The sequence below is a fragment of the Sturnus vulgaris genome, chromosome 29 (genome assembly GCF_052056855.1).
Source record: "Sturnus vulgaris isolate bStuVul1 chromosome 29, bStuVul1.hap1, whole genome shotgun sequence".
Classification (NCBI taxonomy): Eukaryota; Metazoa; Chordata; class Aves; order Passeriformes; family Sturnidae; genus Sturnus; species Sturnus vulgaris.
This window is the reverse complement of record NC_142271.1, coordinates 359,259-377,909: the sequence shown is the minus strand read 5'-3', so window position 1 is coordinate 377,909 and position 18,651 is coordinate 359,259. Positions and strand designations below refer to the sequence as shown.

General features: G+C 53.3%; 1 protein-coding gene across 1 annotated transcript; it reads left to right on the top strand.

Moving 5' to 3' along the window:
- Positions 1-1,611: 1,611 nt before the first annotated feature.
- DENND2D (DENN domain containing 2D) lies at positions 1,612-13,174 on the top strand. Its single transcript, XM_014891959.2, has 12 exons — positions 1,612-1,761; positions 4,777-4,955; positions 5,491-5,603; positions 5,732-5,801; positions 6,892-6,969; positions 7,060-7,200; positions 9,141-9,289; positions 9,422-9,599; positions 10,057-10,098; positions 10,681-10,771; positions 11,184-11,423; positions 12,687-13,174. The coding sequence occupies exons 1-12, from the start codon at positions 1,704-1,706 to the stop codon at positions 12,746-12,748; spliced, it is 1,401 nt and encodes a 466-aa protein (XP_014747445.2). The 5' UTR covers positions 1,612-1,703; the 3' UTR covers positions 12,749-13,174.
- The last annotated feature ends 5,477 nt before the right edge of the window (positions 13,175-18,651 follow it).

The window sequence follows — 18,651 nt, the reverse complement described above, 5'->3', positions numbered from 1 at the left end:
GTTCCTAGCAGCTGCAAACTCATCCTCGAGCTCCAGCCCACACTCGGGAAAGGGAGAGGGATGGGAGACGTTGCGGGGGGAAAAAAAAAAAAAAATAGGACATTTGGTGTAGGGAATCTGCTCTACAGCTGCAAACGGCCCCATGCTGGCACCGGGGCTGAGAACTGTGCACAGCTCATCATACCTGGAGTCTAATAACTCGTAGCTGTGTCCCCAAGATCCCTCTGTGTATTTAATTAGGATCATAGAAGATGTTCATTATTTAAATTTTCGGATCAGAGAATTGTTTAGTTTGGAACGGATCTTAGTTACTGCATAAGCACTACCCAAAAACAGCAGAGGAAATACTGGTGGACAGGCTGAGAATGGGAAAGGGGAATTTTTCTCTTAAAGATATCATTGTTTTTTAAGGGACTTTCCCTGTTGGTGTGTGAGGAGCAGTGGAACCACCCGGCAAAGCCGAGCAGCTCTGCAGTGTCCAGGGACAGGGAAACCCCCGGATCGCAGCGCCAGGACACTGCTCTTCCTTCCTGCAACGAAAGCGGATAGCAACCAGCTCCAGCCCGAGAGCTGGACGAAGCATCTCTCAGTGTCTCTGCGAGGGAGGATAAATCTCTGACAGATGGAGAAAAGCCAGCCCGAGGTAAAGCACAACCCGGCCGGCGTAGGCGAACGGTCAGGACGAGCTCGCAGCCCACGGCATGGAAATGAAGCACGGTGGGGTCACCGGAGCGGGTGATGGGCTGACTCCCCAGCACACTGCAGAGCGAGGGACGCCAAAACCTCTGTACCCTGGAGGGGACGGGTCAGTGCCAGCCAGCTCCGACCCCGCAGAGGCTGCGCTGGGCACCGGTCCTGGCACTGGTGGGGTCCCGGGGAGAACAGGGCTTAGAGGAGGCCGGGAGGCTGGAGCAGGGTTTGGGCAATGTTGTAGCACTGGGGAATGAGTGTTCTGTCCCCTGTGATGTAGGGCAAACCTTGTTCCAAGTGTCCACGCCCGATTCCCACCCTATGCCCAGTCGCGCCCTGTGCCCCAGCCTAGGCCGGTTCCCCACTGGATGCCCAGCCACGTTTGAGGGGATGCTCAGTTCCCTCTTTGTCCGCTGCTCCGGGTGACCCCATGCCCGATTCTCCTGGCATCCCTATAACTCAGGCTGTTACCAGCTCCCCCATTCCCGCTGCCTCCATGACCATCGTTCCCGCTCGGTCTCAAATCCCCGTGCTCCCTGTACCCCCGTGCCCTGTGTTCCCGCTCTTCTGCAAACAGGTCTTCCCACCTCCCCCACTCCCGACAGGTTCCTTCCAGGACCTCTGTGCCTGGTGCTCCCGACTCCTCGTCCCCAATGCTCCCGAGGACTCCCATTCCCAGTTCTTCCCTTACCCCCATGTCCTGTACTCCCGGATCCCTCACTCCCAGTTCCTCCTGACATTCTCGGCTCCCTGCTTCCCTCATTTCCGATGATAGCGGGTTCCCCATGCCCGTTTTTCCCGGTTTTCCGAGCTCCCCGTTACCCAGCGCCCCCTCTCCCCGGACGAGTCTCCGGTGCCCAGCCGGTGCCAGGTGTTGCCCGGTTCCCCGCTCCTCCTCCTCTCCGCCCCGTGCCGTCCCTCCTCCGCCGGGAAAGCGAAAGCGCGGCGGGCGGAAGCCGAGCCCTCCCCGCCGGGCCGGGCCGGAGCCGTACCGGGACAGCGACGGGGCCACCATGGCTTCTTCCTTCGGCAACTTCTTGCGACGGAGCCTGCGGCGCACCGGCCGCAGAGGTGAGGGGCGGGAGGGGCTCCGGGAGGTGCCGGTGTCGGGACAGGTCCATCCGCCGTGCCGCGGCTGCGGGAGCCGACGCCTGCCGGTGGAACGGGGACGTTCCCGGGCAGGGCAGCGGCAGCGGCTCGGTCCCTGCAGCCCTGCCCGTTCCCATCCCGCCCCGCGGAGCCCAGCTCGGTCCGGCTGCCCCGGGACTCACCACAACTCCAACCCTCCGTTCTCGGGGACTCATCCCATCCCGAGAGCTGCACCCCATCTCCCGAGAGCCCACCCCTTCCCAAGTGAGCCCATTCCAGCTCCAGGGGCGGCCCCACACATCCCCTATCTCCCCACACCCCCACTGAATAAGGCATCGCAGGACACCCGTGGGGGTATCCATGTGGGGGACACACGAGGGGGACAGCTGGGTGTTGCAGAGCCCTCGGAAGGCGATGCAGAAATTGGTCCTTTGGGATTTGTGATCTTTTCCGAGATACCGAATGGATCATCAGAGTTTTCTGGCCCTTGTATCTCAAGCCAGAACAAGCAGGTTGGAGCAATCTGTGGATTTCGGGGGCTTACTGCGCTCCCCTCCTCGTCCGTTTTGTGCTGGCTCTGGCTCCGCATGAGCTCAGCAGAAGAGGTTTGATAAAGCCAGAGCCCTTTCCTCTCCGCTGGGGCAGGTGGGCAGCTGGGAGGCACGGGAAGCTGAGCTCCCCAGCAAACCAGCTCGGGAGACTTTGGCACACCGGAGGTCGCGGGTTTTCCGGGAAGAAGGAAACCGGTTGTGCCACAGGCAGAGTGGGGCTGAGCGCAGCCGTCGGCGATAAGGAAAGCTCGCGGCAGCCTTTGCCCTCTCCGTGCTCGGTGGATGGAAGGGTGAATCCACGTCACCGGCAGCCACTTTCCATCCGGGAGTTGCGAGAGTCTCCCTGGCTACCCGCATCCTTCCTGTCCTCGCAGGGGATGCTCCCACTGCGGAGGGGCTGGCGGTGCTCCCCCAGTCCTCCTGACACGGGCTATGGGAGAGTCGTTGGCTCTTGTGACCCTGGCTCATGTTCCGGGAGACGAGGCACTGTGAATCCTGCCGGTTTGGGGCAGCGCTGAGATCTCTGACACCGTATGCAGCCTGCCTGACAGTTCACTTCATACATCCCTGGAGCTCATCCTCCAGCCCAGGGATTGGCAGTTGTGGTCTTGGAGGGATTTAGGCTCTGTCAGTGAGGGCTTTGCAGCCAGACCCGGCACTGCAGGGGGATCCACACTTCATGTGTAGCCTGGCGTGCCCAGGTTCTCCAGAGGAGCAGGTTTGGCTTGTTTGCTTGTAAACCCCACGGACAAAATGCAAATCCAGTCCTTGCTGGAAAGCACATCTGGTGTTCTCTGAAATGCGGAATGGGACTGGATAGGCAGGATTTAACTGCACTGTCATCTTGCCCTGGTGATGGGAAAACAACCAATGCCAGTGTCTAGCACGGATGGGGGACTCCAGCGGCCCTCCCATGGCTCAGCCTTTTACCCTGGGGTCCCCCCAACATCCTCCTGCCTGGGTCAGAGGTGGGCCTAGACCAAAGCCGTTGCTGGAGCATCCCAAGGAAGAGCGGGAGAAGTAGAATGCACATCTTGTCAACCTTTTCCCTGGCCTGGAGCACCTCACTGGGCAGGTCTAGGTTGATCCTCAAAGAGGCTAAACCATTCTCCACCTGCTGCAAAAATCTTTGGGATGAATTTTGCCTTGCCAAAGAGGAAGGACTTGGCATGCAGAGGTGGGGCACAGCCCCAGGGTGCAACAAGGGGTGGCTTTGAGCATCTCCATGAGCTGGGAAAGGCATTTCTGGTCCCTGGGAAGGAACATCTGGGATGAAACCATGAGTGTCACCTCCTCCTATGATCCTTCTGTTCCCATCAGCTCCCAGTGACCTGCAACAAGGGCTGGAGAGGTGTTTCCAGACTAAAGGATGTAGCTCTGGAGCTGGAGGGACATGTGGGCAGGGTGTTCACCAGCACTGCTTTTGGAGGAGGATACCATACTTGGAGAAGCATAATGGGAATAGCTGATCACGTCCATGCCTTGCCCTAACCAGCTGTGGCACATCCAGAAGAGCCCAGGGACAAACTGCAAGAGCTAGTAATCTCATCCAGCCATATATTTATTTTCCTTGCTATTCCTAAAAGAGCAGCTCAACTTTTCTGCTCCAGCTCCCCACTGTAATCAGATATGGGACAGTTTCTGTGTCAAGAACAAGATATAAGCGAAGGCACAAGAGGCCTCTGGGAGAGGGAAGAGCTGTGGCACAGCCTGGCTGCAGTCTCTGTCTGGCATTTACCTCCTCTTCAGTCCTTGGATCTCACTGTCCCACTATGATCATCCCAGGGCCCTTGGAGATGCTGGATGGGACTCTTTTCCCTCCTATTCCTGGTTGTTCAGGGTGTGACAGCTGATGCTTCCCAGCTGACCTCCCCAGCCAGCCCAACAAGAATTGGGGTGTAATCTCCTGGAACTGCTTTGCTTTGTGGTTTAGGGAAAACCCTCTAGTAGCTCATTTGCAATCAGCAGTTCCCAGGACATCTGGCAGGGAGAGGTTGGGATTTATCTGACTGGAGCTTTAGGAGGTGCTCAAACAAGATCTGGGCTGTTTTTTTGCTGTTTACTTCCCCTAAGGGAATAAAATTAACTGCTATAAACACATTCCCACACCTCCCTGCAGTTTTAATGCAGAGCCCATCTGCTCTCCCTCATTCCATGTACCCACTTTGCTCGGCATCCTTCTGCCCTCACTGGGCTGGGGCAAAGGAAAGCTGGGCATGTCTTAGGATTTTCCCTAAAAGACTCATAAAAGCAATTTCTCTTTCTTTTTCATCTCCCCAGATGTTCGTTTTTGGGGACCAGAAGTTCTGGGCACCAGGACCTGGTTCCCTCCAGTCACTTTACACACAGTTCACATGTAACTCTGCAACTCCTCCCTTGCTCTCAGGACACCTCACACCTTTCATTGCACTCTGATCTGAGTTTTTTGGGATCCTTTTGGCTTCAGATGGAAAAGATGGGTCCTCTGCTGCAGAAAACATCCCCCCACGGGTACCACAGGGGAAGCTGGGGGAGCGGAGCTCAGTATTCTCTGGACAGTTCTTCTTCGAGTACCTGGTGGTGGTGTCACTGAAGAAGATGGCAGATGGACATTATGAACCCAAGATAACCTACCAGTTCCCAAAGGTATTTAGTCCTGTGTTTCTGATAAGATTAGTTTTTCACATTTAGAGGAGAAAGGGATGCTGTTCCTTCCCTGTCATTAAAGCCACGGAAGGAGAAGAGAGAAGTGCCCCATGCCCTTGAGTCACAGCCCCAGACCCCAGGGCTTTGCCTGCCCTGGGTTGGGGTTGCTGGGACCATCTATCCCTCCCCATGATCCCAGCCCAGGGCCAGAAACCCCAGGAGGAAACTCCCAGGAGTTGTCCCTGGCTTCCTGTGCCAAAAAGGGAGAAATCAGTGGGGAAATCACACCTCAGGGACGTGGCACAGGAAGAGATCCCAGTTTGCAGAGGGTCCCTCTGCTTGGCCTCACTGTCCATGGGGTGAAAGTCAAAATTTGAATTTTTGGGAGGTGCTTGTCCAGACATGTGAGGCCCCTTCTGCATCATTCAGAGCTGGGGTCTCTTTGGGACAGACCTCATTCCACTGAATCCCACCCCATTCCTGGTGACAATGGGGATTCTCCATCTCCCTGACTCTTGGCGTTGCTTCCTTCCAGCGTGAGAACTTGCTGAAGGGCCAGAAGGAGGAGGAGGAACGTCTCCTCCAAGCCATCCCCCTCTTCTGCTTCCCCGACGGCAACAACTGGGCACCTATCACTGAGTTCACCAGGTACCTGCCCCACTGCAGGAGCTGGGCTGGGCCCACCTCCCGTTGGACTCCTGAGGGCTGGAAGGACCAGCCAAGCCCAGCCCAGTCCATCCCAGCTCACCCCATCCTCACGTTTTCTCTCCTTGCAGCGAAACATTTTCTTTTGTCCTGACAAACGTGGATGGCAGCAGGAAGATTGGCTACTGCAGGCGGCTGCTGGTGAGCCCTCCCCACCCCACATCCATCGGGGATGTCACCCCTCCCCACAGTGGGACACTCCTGCTGTGCCCAGAGTTCAGCTCTTGGGAACAGCTCTTGCCTCAGAAAGCCACTGGCCTTGACCAAAGTGATAACAAGCAGCAAGAGGGTACCCAAAGAGGGTTTTTAAAGCTCTCTGCTGAAGCATCACTCAGATGTTGGATGGAGGAAAAAATTAGTGTTCACAAAGTGTGGGATGTGGCACTTGGGGACATGGTTTAGGGGTGAATATGGTGGTGCTTGTATGACTTTTGGACTTGGAGATCTTGGAGGGCTTTTCCAAACTGAACAGTTCTGTGACTCCCCACTGGCTTCCACAGCTTCCCTGGCTCCTCTCCCTTGTCTGCAGTGGTCAGGATGGGGATTTCAATGCAGCCACCCAGGTGCCAAGGAGCTGAGAACCCTCAGTGCCATCCCCAAAAACTGCATCTGAGCAGTGGCTGTTTCTCAACTCATGGTTTCGACCAGCTCAGGGGCTCTGAGGTGCAATGGTCTTCCCTGGCTACTGCTTTAAACAGGGACATAAATCCAGGAGGACATCCCTGTGCCAGAGCCTGGGGAATTTCTGGATCCACCACCCCTTCATCCTTGTGAACCTTCCCATTTCAGCATCCAGGACTGAGCTCAGGCTGTTGGAACTGGCTGTCTGGAGGGCTGAAAGTGTAGAGAGCAAACAGATCCAGGATAGTCCAGTTGGAAAGGGAAAAAAAATAGCCAGAGAACTCATCTCAATGGCCCCTGTTGTAGCAGGAGGCAGGATTAACCTCAAGGATAGAGGGGCAGGATGTCTTGGAGAATGTGTGTCTGGGTGGGAGAAGAGTTTAGAAATATTCCAGAGAACTTTGCACCAAAATAACTAACAGCTTAGGCACCCAAATCACCTTCTCTGGGCACCCTATGCTTTTCCAACATCAGCTGCATCCTTGGCCTTGGCCCTAGCTTTGAAAATCCCCCAATGAGTAACTGGGAATTTGAGGGGATGCCTTTGGAGAGTGTGGAGTTGGTGCCGGGGGCTGGGAGATGCTGAAATCCTTTTCCCACACTCTTCCAGCCATCCGGGCGTGGTGTCCGGCTCCCTGAGGTTTTCTGCATCATCAGCTGCCTGGGTTGCTTTGGGCTCTTCTCCAAGGTAGGGATGTGGTGGCTCTGGCCCAGTGGTGGCCCTGGTGACTGCTCCTTTGTCTGCTGGGGATTCCTGGTTCACATCTTTCTCACCCAGATCCTGGACGAGGTGGAGAAGAGGCGCCAGATCTCCATGGCAGTAATCTACCCCTTCATGCAGGGCCTTCGGGAATCGCCCTTCCCGGCTCCAGGGAAAACTGTCACCATCAAAAGCTTCATCCCCGAGTCAGGGACAGAGGTTGGTGGGGGACTCGGGGCCACCTCCTGGACTGCTGCACCATGAGAAGCCTGGGTTACATCTGGGAGCATCCTCCACACCTGCAGCACCCAGGGGTGCTCCCCATAGCAGGGCAGGGTGGGTCAGGTTGCCAGGGGTCTCATCCCTTGGGAATATGGCTGTTATCTCTCTCCTGATTCAGGAGGAGAGGAGTGAGGATGAGGATGGAGCCCATCCCCAGGGGATGCTGCCCCATCTTTGCATCCCCTGCAGCTCCCCCAGCCTGGAGCTGGAACTGCCAAACAAAAACCTCTCTGCACACCCTGTTGGGACTTGCCCAGCCCTGATGCCAGAGCAGAGTGTTGTGCCAGGGGCTGGGAGCTGTTCCTGCTCCTGAGCCAGTGTCAGCTCCTCCAGCAGGTTGAGGAGCACAGTGATGCCAGGGCTGTTGCGGGCTGCAAATTTCTTCCCAAAAGAGCTGGTCAGACACTGGCACAGCCTGTCCAGTGCAATGCTGGAACCACCATCCCTAGAAGTTCAAAAACATGTGAACTTGGGGATGGGGGTTAGTGGTGAACGTGGAATTGATGATCTTAGAGGGCTTTTCCAACCCTGCTGATTCCATGATTATGCTCTTCTCCATACCACTGTACTCAGCTCCCAGTTTTAATTACTGCCTGGTTTAGCCCCCCAGGGAGGTCCACATGTGTGACAAGCCCAGTCTTTTCCTGTGGAGAAAAGATCTGATCCAGGCATGAATGAGAAGATCTCATCATGTCCACACACAGCCCAGATTCACACCGGCACATGCCTGTACTAATTTGCTTTTTCTTTCCTTCGTGGCAAAGCCAAGCTGCAAAAAAAGTGGAAGATCCACTCTGGCACTGGGCAAAATATCCTCAAAGCTGAGCATCCCATGGATATGCCCTGCCAGGGAGGGCCTGAGAGCAGGATCCCTCCTCCCTAGAGCAGTTTAGCAGCTGGTGAGCTAAGTGATTTCTTCATCCAGGGAACTTGTGCAAGACTTTGCAGGTTGCTCAATGCTCTGTCCCAGTGCCATGGTTGGAAGCACAGCCTGGGCTGCCAGAAGGAGGAGGAATGAGGGTGTTCTTCGAAAGAGCTGCACTGTGGGGCTCTGGGCAGGGGCTGGAGCAAGGCAAGGAGATCACTGACACGAGGAAAGGAGGGGAAATAAATCCTGGGTACTGCATGGGCTGAGAGCTGGGGATGGGGCAGGATTTGTGCTGGAAAGGGGCTGTGGAGCCCAGCCAAGCCTCATGCTGCTGGCTGGGAAGATGCTGCTTTAGTGGAAAGGTACATGATGAAGGGGATTTTTCCCCCTGAAGGATGGGGAGAGGGGCCGGGACTGTGTCATGAACTGCACAGTCCTGTTAACCCTTCAGTACTCACCATGTCTGGCTGCCGTGGGGATTGATGAGACTGGAGAGTTGTGGGCAAAGGCAGCTGAATAGCCAGCCTGCCTGCAAATATCTGTTAGATCCCTCACTTTTGGGATATCTTAGTCAGGAATTGTCAGGCTGACCCTGCCAGAGAGGCTTTAGAGGAAGGTTTTGTGGCATTTGTAGAAGTCCTGCCCTCTCCACTCCTCCCTTTCCTGACAGCTCACAGATGACCTGTCAGACACTGAGATGGGATGTGTCCCTGCCACCCCCTGCCAGGGACTTGGGAGCACTGGAGAAAAGAGGCATTTGGGTTAAAAATCCAGTGCCCAAATAAAGAGCCCCACAGTGCACATCACTGATGGCTTCCCTGGCCCTCAGCCCTGCACAGGCTGAATGTCCTGGCGGGATGAAATGGGGTTTGTCCCTTGCACATGGACACAGAGCAGATGCTGCAAACACTGGGTCATTAATTGTTTCCAAATCACCTCAGGGAGCCAGGGCAGGACGGGGAAAGTGTTGTCCTTCCTAAGCTGGGGTTCCATGGCTCTTCCTTGGCAGCTCATCGAGCTCACACGGCCTGTGGATGCCCATCTGGAGCACGTGGAGTTCCAGGCTCTGCTCCAGCGACTCAGCCCTCACCTCATCCTGCACATCTTTGCCTCAGCCATGTTGGAGCGACGGCTCATTTTCCTGGCTGAGGAGCTGAGGTGAGTCCCGATCTCTTTATTATAAAAATGCCCATAAAAATGCTCTTGAAGTGGCACAGGACACAGCAGAGCTCGAGGTGGGATGTTCCCTCCTCCCCGCCGTGATATCACTGCTGGCTGCCTGTCCCACAGTGTGCTGTCTCAGTGTATCCACGCCGTGGCTGCTCTCCTGTACCCCTTCACCTGGGCTCACACCTACATCCCCGTGGTCCCCGAGTGCCTGCTGGACACCGTGTGCTGCCCCACACCCTTCATGGTCGGCATCCAGATGCGGCACCTGGAGCGGGTGCTGGAGCAGCCAATGGAGGAGGTATTTCACCCGGGGAGAGGGCAGCTGCATGGAGCCATTGATTAATCCATGTCCCCGGGTTTGGCTTGGCCCTGGGGCCAGAGGCTCTGACTGTGCCCTTTTCCTATCCAGGGAGGCTGGAAATTAAGGTGTCCTCCATGTCCCCTCCTGTTGGCACCTGGGGCGATACCTCCACGCTCCCTTGGGAGCTGCCCTGCCCCTGCGGCTCCTGAGCTGCTGTTGGGGCCGTCCCAATCTTGAAGGAGAGGAAAGCTGTGCAGTTACCAAACCCGCAGCAAAAATTGTCCTTGTGGGGAATGCCCTGGTCGCTCTGCCCAGGTCCCTCCTGCAGAGGGGCTGATCCCTCTCCTGCCGCCCTCACGGGCTGGAGACACACCAGTCCCATCCCAAAATGGGTGGGAGGAAGCCCAGATGCCTGGGCAGGGCTAAACCTGGTCACTCCCTGCTCTCCTTTCAGGCTCTGATCGTTGATCTCTGTGAAGGGAAGATCATCCGGGCGGTAAGTGCTCCCTGTGGGGCTGGGGGGCTGGGGGTAGCCTGGATAGCCCCAGGAAGGTGTCAGCTACCTGGCAGCTTCCACATTTTTTAATGGCTTCAAACTGCCACAGCGCAGGTTTAGATGGAATTTTGGGAAGGAATTCTTCCCTGTGAGGGTGGTGAAGCTGTGGCTGCCCCTGGATCCCTGGAAGTGTCCAAAGCCAAGCTGAACAGAGCTTGGAGCAATGTGTCTAGTGAAACATGTCCCTGCCCATGGCAGGGGATGGAATGGGATGAGCTTTAAGGTCCCTTCTAACCCAAACCCATCTAGGATTTTGTGGTTCTATGATTTTGGGGACAGAGTCATTTCAGTGGCACCCTTCCAGGGCAAACATCCCATGTGGGGATTTCTACAGCCACTGCATCTGGCTTTTGAGCCAGAACAGTAGGGTCCATGCACTGGATATCTCACACCCATATCTCTGCAGGACATTGTGATGATGGTTAATTAATGAGCTCTGAAAGCCCCACTGACAGGCTGCACCAACCCACGGTCTCCTGAGCCGGATTCCCTCCGGTGCTTGACGGCCCCATTGCCTTCCAGGTGGGTGATGAGGAGGAGATCCTGCCAGGGAAGCTGCAGAACGAGATGCTGGTATCTCTGAACAGGCACAACAACAACAACAACGTGCACAGTAAGGATGTCTGTCTTGGTAAAACAGCCCTGATTTGCCCTCTCCATGGCTAGAGACTTCAGCCAAGGGATTTTCCTAAAGTCACCTGGTCTGGGATGTTTCTCCCCTTATTTGCAGGGGTAATCCCTTGGCTTTTCCTCTGTCCTTTTGAAACACAAGAGCAGGAACAGATAATTCTGCTGGAAAAATGGATTTTTGATAATATTTAGAACATTAAGATGCTGCCACCCAGGAAAGCAACACCTTGGAAAACCAGGGTTCCCTCACAAATTTAGTTCTGATCTTTGATGGCAGAGGAAGGCTCTGAGCAAGTAATCCCTTGGGATGCAAACACAGACCAGGTTAAAATAAGCCCATCTTGTCTGTGTTCGGAGGTCCCATCCCCAGCTCTCATGCCCCTGTCCCCTTCCAGCCTCGGAGCAGGTGAACGCCCTGGTATCAGAAGCCTTTGTGCATTTCTTTGTGCGCCTGGTCGGGCACTACGCCTCCCACATCAAATGGGGCAGGAGCGGCTCTGGCAGCTTCCAGGAACGAGCCTTCTGCAAGGCCATCGCCTCCAAGAGCTGCCGCAGACTCGTGAAGAAGTTTGTGAAGACAAACATGTTTTCCCTATTTATTGAGGAAGCAGAGAAAAGCAGGATCCCACAGGAAGGTAATGGTCCCATTTCTCATCCCCTCCGCTGTCGGGTGAGCTCTTTGGAACCCCGGGCTGGTTGGTTTAGGGGCAGAGATGCCTCATGCCTGGTGAGGGATGGGATGCAGCCCAAGCTGAGGGTGCTTAGGGCACTGAGTAGATCCTGTTTTTTCTCAATGGCCTCATTTCTCCATCCCTGTCAAACAAAAAAAAAATCCTCATTTGTGACTCCCCATCCCTGGAAGTGTCTAAGGCCATGTTGAATGGGGCTTGGAGCAAACTGGTCTAGTGGGTGTCCCTGCCCAGGGCAGAGTTTGCAACTGGATGAGCTTTAAGGTCCCTTCCAACCCAAAACACTGTGGGATTCTGAATTCTATGATTCATATTAGATCTTGTCACTTGCCTGGAGCTGGGGCCGGCTCACTGGGAGCTCCCTGTTGAGGCAAACAAGCAGCAGCAGCACAAACATTTGGCTTGGGCACAGCAGCAGCTGCCAGGAGCCTGACTCAGCTCAGTCCCCAGCTCCGTGGCAGCAGGGCTGGTCCTTCCCCCTTCCCGGGGATTTACAGGGCACAGGGCAGAGCTGAGCCTCCTCCCAGCCTGGGACGATGACAAATGGGCAGTGGAGGAGGAGGAAACCACCCAAAAACTGTATTGCTGGATGGAGGAATCCTGGGCTGGGATCTGCCACCCCACCCGGGGAACTCCTGCTGGCACTGCCTCAGGTGCTGCTTTTCTGCCCTTTTATGTGAGACCTTAGAGGGCAAACCTGGGGAGGGAAAGAGGGATGGCACAATCCCTGTTTTGTCATTGTATTCCCAGTTTCTATCACCATTCTGGCTTTTTGCTGGGTCTGCTCTTTCTTCCTGCCTTGCTGGTGGGAAACACAAAACTGAACAGGAGTGAACACATGGGTTAGAACCTCTGGCTAACCCAGCATAATAAAGCCCATTTTGGGTGAGAAGGATGGGTGGCATTGCAACCACCCCCATTTCACAGACTTACAGAATCCCAGAATTCCAACAGATTGGGTTGGAGGGACCTTTAAAGGGCATCTGGTTCCACCCCCTGCCATGGGCAGTGACACCTTCCACTGTCCCAGGTTGCTCCAAGCCCCATCCAGCCTGCTTTGGACACTTCATTTCCACATTTCCCCCAGGTCCTCTCTGGGTGCAGGTGTCCATAACCCAGGATGGTTTGGGACACAAACACTTCCCAAGATTTGGGCTGTGCAGCCCTGTATCCTCCATTCCAAGCACCATGACCTTTTCTTCCCCACAGCTTATTTCCAGCAGAAAATAATAGAGTACCATGAACAGAAGAAGCACCGAAGGGACTCCTGAAGTCCAGCCTGGGAGCATAGGAGCAAGACTGGGATTGACACATCCCTGCCAGCAGCACCACACTGCACTTTGTTCCTGCCCACCTGGGATTCCTCAGCTGCCTGGGCAGCACTGAGCACCAGTCCTACTCTTTCTTCCTCAGGGCATCATTGCACTGGAAAACTCTTTGCATGGAACGAGCACCAGGCTGGGATTTCTGTCCTGGTCATGGTTGCTCCAGGAACAGACTGGGACTCCCAGTGCTTGGTCCTGCACAATCCTTGTCCCCCCAGCACCTCACACAGAGGGAGGGCAGCCAGGGCTGGCTGCAGGACGACAGGGGTTTAGAATAATTATTAGAAGGGGGATAAAAAAGAGATAAGTAGGAAATAGTGTTACTTCTTATTAAAACAAACCAGGGTTTTGCAAATAAGGAACATCCCATTGCACAATTCCCGAGGTTTTGTTATTAACAATTGTTTTATATGGTTTTATTGAGCCATTGTTAAACACCAGCAAGAGCAGGTGGGGGGGTCCTCTCTCACAGCTGCCACATCACTGGTGCCACAAAGAGCCAAGTTTGGCTTTCTAAGAAAATAAAGTAATACTCATTTCCAGCTGGATATTTATCAGTGCTGGAGCAAACTGTGAAGGCCACATGGCTGTGGGGTTTCAAGGGGGAAACAGCTGATCAATAGCTTTGGAGAGGGAGGAAGGATTTGTTCCATCCCAGAGTAAAATGCGTCACCATCCTCCTTGGGTCTGGTCTTGGTGCCAACTTCTCTTAAAACCTCACAATTCCTCTCTGAAATGTGATGCCAGCAACACATTCAAACTAAATGATGGCTCTCTTCCTTTCTGAATACACTCACCCAGGAAATAAACATTGCAGCAGGGAAGCTGGGCTGGGGCTGCAGATGTGACTGGTCCCACCCACAGAAACCCAAGCCAGGTACTTCTCCCAGCAAAGGCTGGGGATGAAGGCAGAGCTTCATTCTCCTCTCTGGGATGTTACAGCCACGCTGTTGGGTCACTTGGTACCCACCAGGCATCAAAATATAAAAAATATCGTGGGATCATGGAATCTCAGACTGGTTTGGGATGGAAGAGATATTCATGATCACCCAATTCCACCTCCTGCCATGAGCAGGGACACCTTCCACTAGCCCAGGTTGCTCCAAGCCCCATCCAACCTGCATTGGACACTTCCAGGGATCCAGGGGCAGCCACAGCTTCTCTGGTGTGCCACCCTCACAGGGAGCAGTTTCTCCCCAGCATCCCATCTAACCCTGCCCTCTTCCAGGGGGAATCCATTCCCCCTTGTCTTGTCACTCCAGGCCCTTGTCCACAGTCTCTCTCCATCATTCTTGTGGTTCCTTCAGGTACTGAAAGCACATAATTAGGTCACCCCAAAGCTTCTCTTCTCTAGGACTGAACAACACCAATTCTCAGCCTTTCCTCACAGCAGAGCTGCTCCATCCTTCTGACCACCTTGATGTCTCCTCCCCTGGCTCCAAATCCAGTTTAACACAACTTTTTCCAGTGGTAATGGAAGCCTCAGCGGGGGATTTTGCACAAGCACTGAAATCCACCAGCCTGCCAGTTGGCTTTTACTCTCAGAACTGGGCAACGTCCACAAACAAGAGAGATAAAGGACATTTATTTTCGAACCCTTCATCCAGTCAGGCACAAATGTGACAGAAACACGGCAGGACACAGGGCACAAACAGCAGTGAAAGTCTCCAGCCCTGCTGAAAGAAAATCGTTGATTTGTTGTTCAACCCCCACATGTGTTTGGAGGGGGAAAAGGAATTGTTAGGAAAAAAGGGGATTTTTGGCACTGGGGCTGTCTTCTCTGGCTCCACAAGTTCCCCCCCATGGGTAGAGAGAGTACAGGGTTAACTACAAGAAATTAAAGGCTTGTGGTATTGTTCTGTTGTTTTATTGGTTTTTTATATATTTATTTTTCAACGTTCAACTGACAGCAGAAAATGGTGTGGAAAATCAAGGGCACCTATCATGAACAATCCCTTTGGAAAGAGCCACTTGCCTCACCCTTCTCTTGTTCATGGTGTTGTGAGGAGATGCCAAACCTTTTGGTTGTGAAACCAAACATCATCTCATTGAGAAATTGGGAAGTGGTCGTCGTTGTGGGAGTAGTTGTTTTAGAAACAATTACAAATCACCCAAGGGACTGGACTGTGTGATTGCTTAATTCCTCTTGGAGAAAAAACTGACAGAAAGTTATTCCTAAACTGCTGAAAACATATACACAAAACCGCATCCTTAAATCAAAAAATATATACATTTTCAAATCAGTCAGTGCTCCAGCTGTCAGGCTAGGGTGAACTTCAGTTTCAGAAGGGTGGGAGCTGCCTTCGAATCATCAAATCCCAGAATGGTTTGAGTTGGAAAGTGTAGGGACACATATGGAGAAAGTAAGAAAATTACAGTCTGAAAAATATTCCAGGCTGGAGCTTCTCAGCTCTGTTCCCAGCCGATAAGCTGGTCCAGCTCAAGGCTAGGGAGAATTTCTCGCAGGGTGATATCTTGGTCAAAATAAAAAGGAATTAATAACAAGATAGAACCCCTGTTGTGGTGTGTGCCCAGGCCCTGGCAATGGGGTGTCTTCTCTCTGAACCAATCACCTTTTCTCTACTCTTGGAGTTGCAGTCATGCTATAAAACCAAGTGTGTTTCTGAATAAACTTGGCTCTTTCTTCCTGTCATGAAAGACGACCATGTAGTTGTGCATCTTATTTCTGCCGCACTTAAAGGGTTAAAACCCCTTTCCACGGCTACAGGAAAGGATGTTAATGATCACCCAGTCCCATTCCCTGCCATGAGCAGGGACACCTTCCAAGCTCCATCCAACCTGGTCTTGGACACTTCCAGGGATCTAGGGGCAGCCACAGCTTCCCTGGGTACCCTGTGCCAGGGCCCTACCACCTTCACAGGGAAGAGTTTCCTCCTAACATTCCGTCTAAAAACCTATTTTAGTTTAAATCCATTCCTCCCTGTCCTATCACTGTTTTCTTGTGTAAAAAGTCACTCTCCTTTTTTTACAGGTATTTGTTAAGTTCTGGCTTTAATACCCTCCATTTAATGCCCAGAGGCTGGACAGACTGTTTGCTGAGGACAGACTGGGAAGGTTCCGCTGGGGCTGCTGGGAGCAGGAACACTGGGGCTGGGTCACATTGCAGCACATCAGCATAACCCACAGCGTATTTTTAAATCCTTCTTCCTGCTTGAGATTTGCCCAACACTTGATCCAATCCTACAACAGTAAATAAAACAGCACCAAGAAATGTTTCCCTGAATTGGAAAGAGCTCGTTTATTCTGCTAAATTGTTAACATAGTTCCCAGCAGAGCACTGGCCAGTTCACACCATCCAAGCAACTTGGGGTCCAGCGGGTAGGCAACTCAAACCCTGCTATGCAGCTGCTCTGGGGAAGATAATTTCATGCTCTGGCATGTGTCACCCTCTGCCAGTGGCCTCAGTGCCAGCAAACAGTCCTGGGAGGGTTCATCCTGCTGAAGCCAGCACGGGAGTGACAGCACAGTGCTTCCCACTGCTCCAGGGCAGGAAGAGCCCCTGCTCCCACCCCCACTCCCAGCCCACCTGGCCATAACCGCTGAATTGCTGTAGTCCTCACCCTCTGGAAATTATTAAACTCCTCTGCAGCTCCATTCCACGCTCACAACTAGGACACAGCAGCACTGGAGGTACCTGGGGCAAGCTAGGTAAGATGGGAAGAGGAGGAAAATAGTACTTTGAAACAAAGCTGACGGTTTGATGACACAGAAAGAGGCCCTGAGGTGTCCTGACCTGCCCCTTTCCTGTGTTAAACCCCTTATCAGAGCAAGGAAACTCCTTCAGCAGTTCTTAAAGAGCCAACACAACACTCAGTGGAAATTTCCAGCTTCTCTTTACAAACTGAGAGGAAAACCTGCAGAGCAGAACGGCATTCTTTTTAGCAGACGTGTTCTCAGTCCCAGGTGCTGCTGCTGCAGAAGTTCTTCCTCCTGACTTCTTGACACAACAAAAAGTGAAAGGGTCCATCAGGAGATCAGGCTGAGCCCACAAATCCTCTGTTCTCCTTTTCAACCCCACAAGCACGTCTGATATGATCCATAGCCACAGACAAGGCGGTGGAAAGATAGTTTATTCCATCATCTGTCACCATACCCAGAGCCACAGCACTTTAGAGGGCTTCGGCTGCCAGCAGCCACTGTTCCCTGATAACACTGAAACTACATCAGCAGAGAAATGAAATTTTTTCTTGGCTGGGGGCATCTAAACTGCCAGGGAGTGACAAGCTCAGAAGAAAATGTCCTATTGCATTTCCTGAACAGCAACGGACTTTACCTTTGCATGTGGAAGTCTGGTCCTGCACAGCCTTTTAAAGGCTTTGGTTCTTCTCCAGTCTCAAGTATTACTAACAAATTATTTGGAGTGGCCTAATCTTAAACCCCTGAGGACTAAGAGAAGGACTCTCCTTGTTTACATGGGTAAGTGGGCACAGAGGTGTTTGGTTAAAGGTTGGGCTTGATGAACCACCAGACTGATTCTGATTCGAGGAAACCACTCACACTCCAGAGAGGGACTTTCCAAGCAGCAGTTCTGCACCTACTTTGTGCTGATGAAAGGAAACACGTGGTCTGTAAAAGGCACATTCAAACCCTTCCAGGCTCTTCCCTTGCAGACTTTTACCTGCATCCCTTGAAGGATAGCAGCAGAGGCTACATTGTCCAGATCAACCTTTTCCCCAGCTCATTGCAGTTAAAACTCAATTAATGAGTTCCCTGAATTCTACCTATATCTAAAAATGTAATTCTAGAGCTGTCACCTCATACATGGAGATGTTCTCAGCACCAAGGCACTTGGAGCAGAACTCCAGGACACTTGGGAGTGCCCCAGGTGTATCAGGATGCAGGAATCAAACCCCTTCTCTGCCTCCAGCCTGGCAGGAACCCTGAGAGGACCCCTGACACACGGCCAGATCCCCAAAGAACCCTCAGCTGTGCTTGCCATAAAACTGCTGCTCACAAGATTCAAAGTGGGAGTGCAAGGCTGGAGTGGGGAAGCCTGACAGGAGGCTCCTCCTCCTCCCAAGCATGTTCCTGATTCCCCCAGTGCCCCCAGGCTGACACATGACCTCCAGCTCACCCCACAGGAAGGAACCAAGACTCTTCCAAGCACAGAAAGCACAAGATCGGGCACTTCCCTGTGCCCTGAACCGAAGGACTCGGCACCTCTGCTCCACTTCCCACCAGGGCCAGCCCGGTCTCTCCCCACTGCAACCACTAAACCAGAACTATTTTCCTCCATGTCCCCTCCAGTCCTGTCCCTGCCAGGACACAAGCAAGCCCAGTCTTTCAGTCCATGGCAGCTGGACACTGAGCACTGCCCAGAGAGGGGGAACAAGAGTTTCAAGCCTCTCCAGGCACTGCAGGAACTAAGTTTTCTCTCCACTTCCTGAGTACATTTTCTAATCACTGGGCTATCACAAGAATCCACATCAGTGCTTCCAGGAGATGACAGAGTTTTTGATTTATTGTTACTGAGGTGTGAGGTTTTTTGTTTTGGTTTTTTTTTTCTGACCATGAGCTGTGTTTAATTCCTTCAGAGCCATGTCGTTGTCCACAGGCACTGCCCTGGCCTGGGCTCCCAGCACAGATGATTTCCTTCCCACCTTCACAGAGATGCTCCATGTTAGAGGGCTGGGATTTAAGCAATGGGATCCCAGCATTCCAGCTGTTCCCAGCAGCTTCCCCACAGCCAAGGCAGATCCTGCTCAGAGACACTCCCTACTCAGCTCTTCAGCCCCTTTGCTCAGGGGCTGAAGTTCCCCTCAGTGCCAGGGCTTGTGCCACTAGGTGAACTTCATTAACATGCAATTAGACCCTCCATTAACCTTAGT

Bases quoted from the DNA above. Each gene is read 5' to 3' on its own strand.
- DENND2D (XM_014891959.2), top strand. From the start codon at position 1,704: ATGGCTTCTTCCTTCGGCAACTTCTTGCGACGGAGCCTGCGGCGCACC. The intron at 7,201-9,140 runs GTTGGTGGGGGA...CTTCCTTGGCAG, and splicing joins TCCCCGAGTCAGGGACAGAG to CTCATCGAGCTCACACGGCC. The intron at 10,772-11,183 runs GTAAGGATGTCT...GTCCCCTTCCAG, and splicing joins CAACAACAACAACGTGCACA to CCTCGGAGCAGGTGAACGCC.